Raw genomic sequence first — 13,353 nt, forward strand, 5'->3', positions numbered from 1 at the left:
AGGTGAAACATAAAATTGATCGCTTTTCTAAAGTTACATTTGAATTTGCTCCAAGCCGATAGCAGACAGAAGTTCTCAGGTAAGATCGGTAAAAGACTTCCCTGCTACACTCAATCCGGGTTGTGTTTTGATTTTGAGATTAAGATAAAAATGAAGTACTCCTCCTGAGGTAGATAGACTTGCTCTTCTCATGGCAAATCTTTAATTATAAGCGAAACGCATTCCGGCTTTGCCAGGACATGCCAACAGCAGTTATTTATATCAGTGTAAGCTTAACTCAAACTGTGCTGTATTTATCTGTTTTAAATATTAACAAAGACTTTTCACGATTTTGCAGTTTATTAAGGTCGCTACAGAGGCATAAGATAAGCTAAGATAAATTACATGTTGACTGGTCGAGCCAGACGGCAAAATGTTTGACTCTCGGTCACTATCAGTTATCACATGCACTTGGCTAAATAAAGATATCCTTGAACGGACCTTGATCTCAGTCTATAAGTACCTTTTATAGTATGTTGTGGTAATACTCGTATATTTATCTACTCGGAGTAGAAATATTTTAAAACTTCCTTTCTTAACCGGTTTTAATTTTGACAGTTGCACTGTAAACTTGCCTGGGTTTCCGTCATGGCATTTGAGATGGTTTATTTGTCGGCATTTCATGTGTGATTGACCCTGTCTGTCACCTGCTCAAGTCGTCATTTTCAACGGAAATATCGCTCTTGGGGACAATACCGTTTGTCATTTTGTGGTTGTGTTTTGATCAAATCTTGTCAGCGGAAATTCTGAAATGAGCAAAGAGGAATTTTGTGACAAATTAATATGAAAGCTCTCATTTTTATTGGGAAATCTCACGGCTATACGCAAAACTCTTACATGCTTGGAAACATTTATAGCTTTTGTTTTACTTCATAGCTACTGAACCACTCATTGATGCCTTAATTCACAGTTAAACTAAATCAAGATGGTTTTCGGCGATTTTATATGAATGGTATTTCATTACCCGTATCATTACTGATAATAAAACATAACTAATGTGCTGCGTTAATTGAAAAAAGTTCTCCGGATCTTAGTCTGTTTATAACATACTTTATACGACGGAAGTGTCATTCATTCAAGTTAGTCAAGCTAGCCATCCGTTGGTTTTCCAACTATTTTCGAAACATATTTGGTGGATGTTTTTTAAATTAATTTATCGCTATATCGTTTTCGAATTGCATCTAATAGTTTTACCACTTTGGCTACAAAATGCTTGTTTCAGCGATTTAACTAATGTCTCACTCCAGCGAAAAGTTGCTTTGTTTTTCTAATTAACGCCTGAGTGATTCGTTTCAAATGTTTAATTTTTTCCAGTAAGTATTACAGCCGTTTTGAATTGAGTAGAAAACTATGTCGGCAAAAGTCTGCTCTGAATTTCTTTTAAGTGGAATAATATATTATGTTCACATTTCACCACTGCTTTATCGTATCTCGCAGACGTCAATGTAATACGATTCAATTCTAAAAAAAGTTGTGTCACGAGTGTTAATAAAGGTGCTAACATTAGAATTCTTGTTCACTGCTTTCTACCTTAAGGTTCCCTGTTTTTTTGCAGTTATGAACGCAGAACGAGACCATGGTGGCCCCACACATCCACAGAGAAGAGCCAACTTGATCTCCTTTCTTCTCTTTTGGTGGACAAACGACTTGTTTAAGACTGGAAACCAGCGCCCCTTGCAACAATCCGACTTCTGGCCTTTGCACGAGGAAGACAAAACGTCACTACTGACGAACCAGCTGCAGTGGCAGTGGAGTAAAGATCTGGATGAATGCAGCCGTACAGGGAAAGAACCAAGACTATGGAAAAGTGCAATGAAAGTTCTGTCCTGCAAAGACCTGTGTATAATTTCTTTTGCCGGACTGTTGGACTCAGTGGGTCGATTTCTTCGGCCCTTTTTCCTGGGAGTGTTCATTTCCACACTTATGTCCGACACGCCAGGGCGAGGCTTGCTCTGTGGCTATGCTGCATTGATGCTGTTGATTGTGTTGATGAAGAGTATTGCTGTACATCACAGCAGCTTTAAACTGTACGTGATTGGGATGCGAATGAAGGCCTCCCTTAAAGGTGTCATCTTCAGAAAGGTTAGTGCGTTATCAACTGGTGCTGGGTTCTCTTTCTTTTTTCAGAAAGATTTCTTCAATTCCATCGATTTGAATTCTTACAAATTAAATAGATATTACCCTCATACCTTAGCTTTATCCAATTATTGTAGGAGATTAAGGTTGGCAGGCAAAATGACTAGCGGTATGAGGGTTAATTCACACTAACCCTTCCATTAGTCGTCTTAATTGGATTGGGAGTGCATTTGCTTGGTCATATTCTTTGGGAACTGTTCTAGCAATCCTTTCTCCAGTTTATAGAGAAAATAATTTTCAAAAGGGAGAATTTTAATTTTGGTTTAAACATGACCAACTTACTTACAAAGTCTTTCTTTTTTCTTAAGTCTGCTCTCCGGAGAAGTTAAAATAGTTTCTTCTTGGAAGTTGATTAACCTTATTAAAAATCATTGGTACTGCTGCAGTGACCCTGGGCGTCAGAGTGCCGGTGCAATAGACTCGAAAATAAAGTATTATCATAATTCTAGATCGTAAATACCGCATGGGACGAACATTTTTGTGGCTCTTTATTTTACAGACTGGTCATATTTTTTGCATTTTGCGGGATGTAGGCTTTCTGTTGGGCAAGAGAAGCTTTTCCGTTTGGGGAATAAATTTTGTAATTTTTTGCAAGTCATGTACAACTGAAATTACAGCACCGCCGTAATACAATGTAATATTGTTTCCTTTGAAAAGAGTCAGAATAGAGGAAACACAACGTCACCGTACATTTGTAAAACACGTTAACTTTGTCTGATAACAAAGTACTACGGTGATAACATTGCAGTGCTTGATGGATATTGTAAAAACATGTGTCTATCGAGTGGTCTCTCTGAATGGTCTTTTTCCTTTTCCGGTTCTGTTTTTTTTCCGTATTAAAACTGAAGTGATTTTTTTTTTATAGGAAAAAGTTTGCGGATGTTTTCTTTGGTTGATCGGGAAAAGAAGCCGGCAAAAATTGAAAAAAAAAATTAGAACCCGCAAAATTTGGCCATTGTGCCACATGGTAACCTTGTACGAACCTAAGGATGCGCGGAAGGCGTGATACGTTTCTTATCCGGTAATTGATGCGCCATGCGTCCTGATAAAATATTACAAACCTACCTCTATGCTGTCAACATGATTTCCAATAAAAGCTTTTAAAACTGTATTTTGTTTATTCTTCCATTGAGAGAAGAATAAGTAGAAAACTAACTCGTTTCATCCAGTAAAATAGGATAGGTATTCCAACAGAACGAGGCGGTAACCACTCATTCCATGTTTTCCGGCTGATTCTAAAATAGCCTGAACAGAATGTGCTCGGTGACTCTATCGAGAGAGTCAATGGATGCGGTCTGGAAGACTGCTGAGAGAGTTTTACAAGACCATAAACGCATTACAGAAGATGAAAATATGCCGACACTTGAAGAACTGGTTTTGTAAGGGTTGGGTTTAGCCACATTTTAATTAAGTGGGATTTGACGTGAATGTCTTTAGTAGAGAGGCATAGGGGACATACACAAAGACCGCAAAGGAAACTGATTTCTTTTTGTTTTTGGTTTGTCTGCCCTCTAGACCTCGCTATCAAGCCTTTTATCTCAGCACAGTATTCTCTCATTATCATTATGATGCAACCTCTCGAAATCCAAACAATATATATATCGTCATAAGTGTGTGGCGAAAGCGTCGACAAACGTTTAGGAATTGCTTTAAGAGTTTTAAGATGTTTTTGATGGGGTAGAAAGTGACGGGGGATTAATTAAAGGATTTTCTTGACTGAAATAATGAGTAATAAATAGACAGCAAATAAGCTCAAGTCTATCTAAAATCCTGACCCAGCATAGTCTCGTGTGAAGATAACCTATAGCTGTTTGGTAGTGTTCTAATTCTCTTTGTTCTAGTTTTATTTGGCAAGCTAATTGTCCTTTGCCTGAATATGTGGCACGTCTAATAATAATAATAGCTATCATTTCCAAAGACCTGATCAATTTTACTCGACTGGTTTTCTGTAGATCCTGCTCCTTGGTCAACACACGCTCAATGAGTTTACAAAGGGTCACGTGATTGATCTAGTATCCAACGATGTTCAAAGAATGGAACAAGCTGCCAGGCAGTTCTTTCGCCTCCTTGTCGCCATCTTTGATGTCTGTGTAGCTGTTCCGTTGTTATGGTTCTTCATTGGCTGGCAGCCGCTCATTGGAATCATCTTTTTGTTTCTTCTCGTCCCATTTGGTGGCTTTCTGTCGTACCTGTCTGGAAAGCTTCGACTGAAGACCGCTGTCATATCCGACCGGCGAATAAATCTCATGACCGAGATAGTGGCTGGAATACGTGAAGTGAAGACGCATGCGTGGGAGTGGTTCTTTAGAGATAAGATCAAGGAGACTAGAAGGTTCGTGGAACAAGACTGTGTATCTGTTATGTTAAATTTTATAAGACCAAGGCAATCCCATCTCTGCAATCCACAATGGACCCAAGCAAAACCCATATAATAGTCAACAATTTACTTGCCACAAAATATAGTACAGATATCAACAGTGCCATCAATCATTGATTACAAACTCGTGGTACAAAGGTGGTACACGTGGAACAAGTCAGGAATTTACGCACAGTCACGAATGGCGTTGGTTTTACACCTGTTTGCCAGTAACCTGAAACAAAACGTTTGTTGGCCAGATTGTTCGAGAATCCCTGAAAACTGGGTTACATCGGTACACACTTCATAGTAGTCCAGTATTTTGCACTTAGAGTTTTAAAATTTAACAAAACTTTGTTATCAGGACGGGGTAAAATTTTAAAAGAAAACAAATGACTGGCTACTTTCTTCGACCCTCTTCCAAAATTGCTGTCCCAGATAAAAGCTCAGCATGTTCCGTATTGCCGTACATCAGTTTTTAAGGACTGGTCCTTTCTAGCAAGTCGCAAATAGCAGTAAATATCTGATAATAATAAAGTGTTTTCTGTTTCCTTATTTGCAGTGATGAGATGAGAGTAATTCGTCGTAGGAGCATACTTTTGTCATGTGCAATATCTCTGATGTATTCTTCAGGACTTGTTGCCACTTTTATTTCTATTTTGACGCTTGCCTTCAGTGGATATCATTTAACGCCGTTCGTAGTTTTTACACTGCTGTCAATTACCAATGTCCTTCGAAACAGTGCGCTGAGATCTATAGGAGAAGGATCACAGTTTGTATACGAGGCATACGTCTCATTTGATAGAATACAGGAATTCTTGTCGTTGCCAAACCTTCATGGTATAACTGATGCGAAACTCTTTACCAATGTTGATGGCAAGTCAGTGGTTAAGAGGAAAGGATTTCAAAATGGCAAGGTAAATATCAAGTGTCACTTCACGTATCTACACGAGTCCTTGTGGAAAAGCGCCATCGTAACCAAGTTTGTAGATATTCCACATAACAAAAACCAACATCCCCCTGTTGGAATGACGACGTCGAATCTGGTTCCAAGCCAAACGGACAAACTGCGAGTTATAGAAAAAGGGCAATTGCAGGAAAAAAGAAAAATAAGTATCAAGTTAACCAATGTGACTTGCAAAGTGGATACTGAAAACATATCCCTAGTGAAATCATTCAGCTTTGAAGCGAAAGATGAAAACTTTGTTGTCATAACTGGTCCAGTTGGAAGTGGAAAATCAACCTTACTGTCAGTTATGGCTGGTGAGATGCCAGTTACTGAAGGAAATCTGCAGTGCAGTGGTACCGTCGCCTACGTGCCACAGATGCCTTGGGTTTTCTCTGGAACAGTGAGGGAGAACATTCTTTTCGGTCGGCCATTTGATTTTGACAAGTACATCCAAACCATCAGAGCTTGCGCTTTAGAAGAAGACATTGAAGGATTTCCTGATAAGGACCAGGTTATTGTTGGAGAACGAGGCGACACGCTGAGCGGTGGTCAGCAGGTTCGCATCAGTTTGGCACGCGCAGTGTATGCCGACTGTGACATTTACCTGTTGGACAATCCACTCGTCGCACTCGACATGAATGTCAGCAATCACATCTTTAAACATTGCATACTTGGCTTATTGTCAAACAAAGTTCGTTTGATGGTTTCTCACCAAGAGTCACACATGAAACTTGCAGATCAAGTGATTGTCTTGCACAGCGGCTTAGTAATCGATAAAGGGACATTTATGGAACTAAATGAAAGGGAAGCACTAAAAGAAATACTAGAACCCCTAAACAGCGTAGCTCAGGAATCAAAAGTGTTCCATGAACAAATGCCAAGTACTAAAGTGCATTGCTCTGATGACAAGACGATCAAAAGTATGGAGATTCCAGACGAGAATCGTAAGATCGGAGCAGTGTCCTACAAGCTGTATTGGGATTACCTAACTGCAGGAGTGCATCCCATAGCTTTGGTTGGCTTGCTTCTCGTCTTCCTTCTCTCTCAAGGTAAGTCACGAAGAACGGTTTGTATCAATGATACTATTGAAAAGCCAAATCTTGGCACCCTGACGAACACTCATTTAAGTGATCAGGTTACCAATCAAAAAGTTTTAGGAAAGCTCCTAGAAGACGCTAAAATCATAATTGTTTTGTTTCGAGTTCATCTTTACTCAAAAAGGCATCGATTCCAAAATCAGTTTCTAATGGGTGATAGCCGAAAGGATTGGCAAAGAGCCATATTCCGAAAATGTCAGTTTTAAGCTAATGGGGTTCTTGAAGTCATTCTTGTGTGCATCAAGACTATTTGAGGAACGACTGGGAAACGAATTGCTTGTTTTGCACATGAATACCCGCATACCAAACATGGTTCCAGTTTTTATTCAAGCCGGGTCGTTGTTCCATCAAGAGCATGTTTACCGCATGCTGTAGTTGCTTAAACAGTCATGAATGGGCAAACAATCACGAATTGTTCCCAGATTAATTATTATTCCAAGCGATTATACTTCTTGTTAAGTGTTGTATTCTCTGATTGCAGGAGTTATGGTTTCACCCGACCTGTGGCTGTCTGTTCTGACGACACTCCCTCGTGAAGACCAAACGGACAAGACCAATCTTGTTATCTATGCCAGTTGTGTCGCGACGGCTGTTCTTCTTACAACGTTACGCGCCTATGCGTTCTTCCTGGTGGTTCTGAAATCTTCAGAAAACCTTCACAACGACATGGTGACAGCCATCCTAAAAGCACCGGTTCTGTTTTTTGATTCAAATCCAATTGGAAGAATCCTCAATCGACTTTCTAAAGACATTGGCTGTATGGATGAGGTTTTGCCCAAGACGTTCCTCTTTGCAGTCCAAATAGTGTTGTTCGTGTTAACTGCAGCACTTGTTCCCCTGGTTGCCAATGCATGGCTCGCAGCAGTTGTTGTACCGATTATCTTATTGTATGTTTACATTGCAAGGTATTTTATGAGGACATCAAGAGAACTTAAAAGACTAGAGTGCGTGTGCCGCAGCCCTGTGTTGACACAGATTTCAGAAACCCTGGACGGATTGGACACCATTCGATCCCGTGGAAGACAGCAGGAGTTTGCGGACCTCTTGTACAGGTAATGCTTCTTTCAAAAACACCTTTTTAAGCCCTTCTGATAGATACAACAGTTGAGAGATGTTGTGGATTAATTTCTAGCTTGGTGACCAACAACGAAAAGTACTCTCAGCTTTAACTCTTCACAGACAAATCTTTAGCACCAAAAAGCAGTCAAGCAAATGAACCATAAACCAGATTTTACTGATTCCTCAAAAAGTGTAGTTCTTGTAAGTAATATACGTAAGTTCTACCCATTTTATAGACTACGCTCTATAGAGCAAATATCCACCCGACGACTAGAGAAATGGTGTTTCTTTAGATGACTACCGTGCAACATTTTTATAAGCACAAAATCAAAAAGTGCGGTTTTTAACAGTTCCAAGAGAAAATTGTCTGAATGAAAACAGCTCATGTTAATTGTGTTGTCTTACGTTACAGTTACCAAGATACTCATAACCGTGCATATTACATGGTATTGGCTGGAAGTCGATGGCTAGGGATAAGATTAGATCTCCTCTCTGCTCTGTTAATAGGCGCTGTAGCTTTGCTCGCTGCATTGTATTCCCACAACAATGGTAAGGAAATGATTTACAAAGCACTCTTTATTTCCTTGCATTGCCTTCACGTTTGCAACGAACATAACTCCATACCTTATAGCGGTGTGGCAAGAAAAGGCCGCCTGGAATCGTATTGCATCATTTTAGTTCGATTTTTCTCCTCGAAATTACAATGTGACTTGCATGATGACGGTTTTAAATATTTCTTCGTCTTTGACGTTGAATTGAAATTGCGAGGTTGACAAGAAATGTCTACTGAAATTCCGTGACTTTGGAAAGTCAGTAAGAGAAATAGACGGTAACAGATATTTAGCCCTTCTTATTAATAAACCTATTAAATTATTGGGACACTTACGATAAACAATGGTCGTTTTAATTCATTAAAACGTTTAACACTTCTATTCTCTTTTTTATAGCTCTGGTTGGCCTCGCATTCGTCTACGTCTTCGAAACTTCTCACTTCACCCAGGTGTCTGTTCAACAGTCCTCAGAAGTCGAGAATTTGATGACGTCAGTAGAGCGAGTGATGGCAATTACTGAAGTTGAATCTGAGCCGGGATACCAAACAGAAACACAACGACCTGAACATTGGCCAACTAACGGAGAAATAAACTTTACCAAGGTATCGCTGAGATATTATCCACAAGGACCAAGAGTACTGGAGGATCTGAATTTAAATATTGATGGACAGTCTAAGATTGGAATTGTGGGTAGAACCGGAGCTGGAAAATCAAGCATCACAGCCGCTGTTCTGCGCATGCCCCAAGTTGAAGGGCAAATCACAATAGACGGAGTAGACCTAAACAATTTGAACGTTCAGGAATCTCGGAAATGCATCTCTGTCCTTAACCAGAGCCCTGTTGTGTTCAGTGGGTCCCTGAGAATGAATCTTGATCCACTGGGAAAACACAGTGATGCTGAATTATGGGATGCACTAGAAGCCGTGCAACTAAAGCCATTGGTGGAAACCTTGCAAGGGAAGCTAGATTACACGTTGAAATATAGAGGAATGAATCTAAGTGCAGGAGAAAAACAGTTGATTTGTCTCGCTCGTGTTCTCTTGCGGGAGAGTGAAATAGTCATTTTGGATGAGCCGACTGCTCATGTAGATCCCAAAACTGAACAAATCATACACGAAACAATCCGAGAAAAACTGAAAAACTCAACAGTCATTACAATCGCGCATCGACTTAAAACCATAGAAGACTGTGATAAGATTGTGGAACTGAAAGACGGACAGAGAGTAGTTGATGATGAAACAAGATGAAACGTACTCTAAGAAAGTCGAAGTAAAAGGATATGTTGCATAAGGATATGTTTTGCACGAAAACGTTTACACTGACAAAATTATTTTATTTGCTCTACATAGAGCTATTTATATAGTTAACCTGATTGGTTGTAACTTACGTGCGAAAAACAGCCAATCAAAGACAATTCAGGCCTCTGAGTCTTACCACGTAGCATAATTCATTCTACCAGTTCGATGTAAGAGATTTCTACATCTAATATGGCATTTATAACAAATTATTTCAGGTAAATCTGTCTGTAGTCTTGTGTCTTAGGGAATTCAACGACTGGGAAATATATGAACAGCAAGGTGTCGGGAGAGCCGCGATAAGGAGAGAATGTGTACATCTCGAGCCCTTTGGAGAGTACCTTTTTGTTCTCCCAACATCCATTTGGGCCCCCTTGCGCAGGTAAACCATAAAAATGCGATCTTTGGCGAAACATTAGTCAAACAGATGGTCACGGCTGGCAACGGTTCCGAGCACTTATAAGTTTAAGATGAGCCAGTATCATTACTGTTTATCTAATGATGTTATGATATTATAGAAGAGTGGTGGAAGGTGTTAGAAAACGTCACTGGTCACCTCTAGTTGCTTATATTCTCAACAAATCAGATGAACGGGTATAAACCAATTACAGCCGCTCAAAGAATGAATTCCACTCCCCTTAAATTGAGAGGGAAGTTAAACCATCTCAAATTAATCCCATCTAACTTGCTGATATTCCATCAAACATTTCTCTCACATGTGATTGGGCTAATCTCGTCACGTGACACAGCCAAAACTGACGAATGTCCGATGATAGTCGATGTGGATGTCTAATTGCCGCAAAAATATGCCCGGGTATTTCTCTTTGGACTTTATTTGCCTCTGAAACTCAGTTCTCCACGTCTGAGTTACTGAGCTACAGCAACGCTAGACTAGATCTCCAGCCGTTTTGAGATCCCAGTTGTCATCACTCAAACGTGCGCGTTGTGTAGCAGGGAACGAAAGCTCACAGAGTCTACTGGAGATCGAGCCTTTTGGGACGTACCCTCGGTTCAAATAAAACTGCATAATTTATCAAATTAAAGTTTTTAACATATCCCGGGATGAAAAGAGCCACCAATCTCACAAACGTACGTCATTTTTGCGGGTATATCTACTCAGTCTACTACTTTTTACTCTTACTATCCGCCGTCTATAAATTATCACACAAATTCAAACGAGGGCCTATATCAAAAGCAAAGTTAAAACTATTTATCATGTCAAGATGCAATTCTCTCCAAAAAAGAATTTAGAAAACTCTGCTGGTAATCCATCTGTTCCGGGCGATTTTCCGTTTTGGAAATCATTAGGCACTCTTCGGCGGAGATCTTTCCTTCACACATTTGCTTGTCCATATTTTCTAAAGAAGTAATGTTTTCGAAGAAAGCAGAGGCTGTATCGTTTGAGTTTTCAGGGTGCGTGGCCGAAGTGTATAAAGCTTTATAATATTCCATTTGCTCTCGCAGAATCTCGAATTAATCATTTGTGACGGTACCGTTTAAGCGTTTTAGTTTTGCAATTGTCTTTTTTTCATAACTTCTTTTCTCAAGGTTATAGGAATAACGGGTGTTGCGTTCGTCGCACTTCGTACCACCTCACCTTACTTCTTAGAATTGCACCTTTAGCCTTGCATTGCATAATCTTCTTTAGGCGTAGTCTGCTGCTTTGAATTTCACAGATTATATGTTTGTTAGTTGGTTCTGCTTCAGCTCTTTTATACAGATCATTAATGCGGTTCTGGAGAATAGTTTCTGTGGATTTTATTTCTCTAGATTTGTTTTTGGAATTTTTCACGTTAAAACCTCTAATCTCCATTTTAATCAGATCCCATCTCAGATTTAAACCCTCGACATCTATGTATTTTTGTTTGAAATCTTCGAGATCTACACGCAATGACACGTAGGTTCGAAACATTTTAATTAATGGTAAACCGGTATTCTACAAAAGCATTCTACAAAAGTACAAATCCACCAGAATTAATATGTGTACAACTTGCTATTGAAGAAAGTCTTCGTACCACCTACTGCTGAAACTAAGATCTTAAAACATGGTTTCTTCCCCCGAAACCGTCCCAAAAGTGTACGAATAACCTTTTCAGATCAAGTACGACATTAAAATAACAATGTTTCAATACAAGACTATACACAACATTCTCGCAACTAAAATGTCACCTTTCAAAGCCAAAATTTCTGACGATGTATGTCCTCAATGCTTAGCTGATACACACTCCCTAGATCATATGTTCGTACGCTGCTCTTCCGTTATAGCCTTTTAGAGACCTTTCAAAACTGGTGGACAAATAAAACGAAACAGCAACTAATATTATCAAATAGTAATAATAATAATAATAATAATAATAGTAATAATAGCAATAGTAATAGTAATAATAATAATAGTAATAGCAATAGTAATAATAATAGTAATAATGATAATAATAATAATAGCAACAGTAGTAGTAGTAATAATAATAATACTAATAATAATAGCAATAGTAATAATAGTAATAGCAATAGTAATAGTAATAATAGTAATAATAATAGCAATAGCAATAGTAATAACAATAATAATAGCAATAGTAGTAGTAGTAATAATAATAATAATAATAATAATAATAGCAATAGTAATAATAGTCATAGCAATAGCAATGGTAATAATAATACTATTATATGGCTGTGTCTCACAAGGACTGGGAACTACCGAATTCACGAATTTGATTGGCTGAAATCGATATTGACCGCGGTCTAGATTTTCCCATCTAGACCGGCATCTACATTGAGACCGGTTTCATTTTGCGTAGAAAAAGTAGCAAACTAAAATACAAAAATGTTCACCATTTTCTTTTATTTTCTTCTCAATCATTTATGGAAGTGCCAAAATGCCTGATGACAAAAAAAAAAAAGTAAAGAGGACGAGCAAATTTCGCGTTCGCAAGCAAAATGTCAGCAAACCAGTTACATCAAACGAATTAAAGCTTTCTTCTTTGCCATATAATAAACATCTTATTAACCGAGCTAAGTCGGTCTGTATGGAAGAATCTTGACCTCGGTCGTGTGTACAGACCTCACTGCGTTCGGTCTGTACTTACGACCTCGGCCAAGATCCTCACATACAGACCTGCTGCTCATTTAATAAGAGCTAAATAATAGCAATAGCAATAGTAATAGTAATAGTACTAGTAATAGTAATAGTGATAGTGATAGTGATAGTGATAGTGATAGTGATAGTGATAGTGATAGTGATAGTGATAGTGATAGTGATAGTAATAGTAATAATAATACTAATAACAGCAATAGCAATAGTAGTAGTAGAGTGGTTTTCAATTGAGTGTCGAAAGTAATTAGACAATTACTTTGGTTTTGGTTTTGGTTTTACTGCGGTTTGAGATTGGCTGAGTAGTCTAATTGGTAAGTAATTGGTTTGGTTTTGGTTTTACAACACTCAATTGAAAACCGCTCTAATAGTAATAATACTAATAATAGCAATAGCAATAGTAATAGTAATAGAGCGGTTTTCAGTTGAGTGTCGAAAGTAATTAGATAATTACTTTGGTTTTGGTTTTGGTTTTACGACACTCGACTGAAAACCGCTCTAATAATAATAGCAATGGTAATAGTAATAATAATAATAATAGCAATAGTAATAGTAATAATGGTAATAGCAATAGCAATAGCAATAATAATAATAATAATAATAACAACAACAATAATAATAAAGACGACGATGATGATGATGATGATTATGATGATAATAATAATAACATTAACAATAATAATAATGGTCCTTCCCTAAGCAGAAGGGACCAACGTGAGCTTTGAACCAAGATCCCAACGTGGCTACAAAACTACACGAGTTAGCCATGACAGTTACAACGTC

The 13,353-nt window shown here is 38.4% G+C and overlaps 1 protein-coding gene across 2 annotated transcripts; it reads left to right on the top strand.

The window, feature by feature from the left end:
• LOC110044450 (ATP-binding cassette sub-family C member 4-like) lies at positions 1-9,705 on the top strand. 2 transcript variants are annotated; one of them, XM_089289829.1, is made up of 7 exons: positions 1-79; positions 1,595-2,121; positions 4,128-4,507; positions 5,094-6,529; positions 7,059-7,629; positions 8,049-8,185; positions 8,584-9,705. In XM_089289829.1, exons 2-7 carry the CDS (start codon positions 1,597-1,599, stop codon positions 9,432-9,434), a joined length of 3,900 nt encoding a protein of 1,299 aa, XP_089145955.1. In that variant the 5' UTR covers positions 1-79; positions 1,595-1,596; the 3' UTR covers positions 9,435-9,705. The 2 variants fall into 2 exon arrangements, with proteins under 2 accessions (XP_089145955.1, XP_020605658.2); XM_020749999.2 differs by lacking the exon at positions 1-79 and having other exon boundaries at positions 1,571-2,121.
• Positions 9,706-13,353: the final 3,648 nt, after the last annotated feature.

The sequence above is a fragment of the Orbicella faveolata genome, unplaced genomic scaffold (assembly GCF_042242905.1).
Source record: "Orbicella faveolata isolate gen_17 unplaced genomic scaffold, um_ofav_v1 contig_2, whole genome shotgun sequence".
Taxonomy (NCBI): Eukaryota; Metazoa; Cnidaria; class Anthozoa; order Scleractinia; family Merulinidae; genus Orbicella; species Orbicella faveolata.

Coding starts and splice junctions, on each gene's coding strand:
- LOC110044450 (XM_089289829.1), top strand. CDS start 1,597: ATGAACGCAGAACGAGACCATGGTGGCCCCACACATCCACAGAGAAGA. Junction 7,630..8,048: donor TTTGCGGACCTCTTGTACAG/GTAATGCTTCTT, acceptor CTTACGTTACAG/TTACCAAGATACTCATAACC. Junction 8,186..8,583: donor ATTGTATTCCCACAACAATG/GTAAGGAAATGA, acceptor TCTTTTTTATAG/CTCTGGTTGGCCTCGCATTC.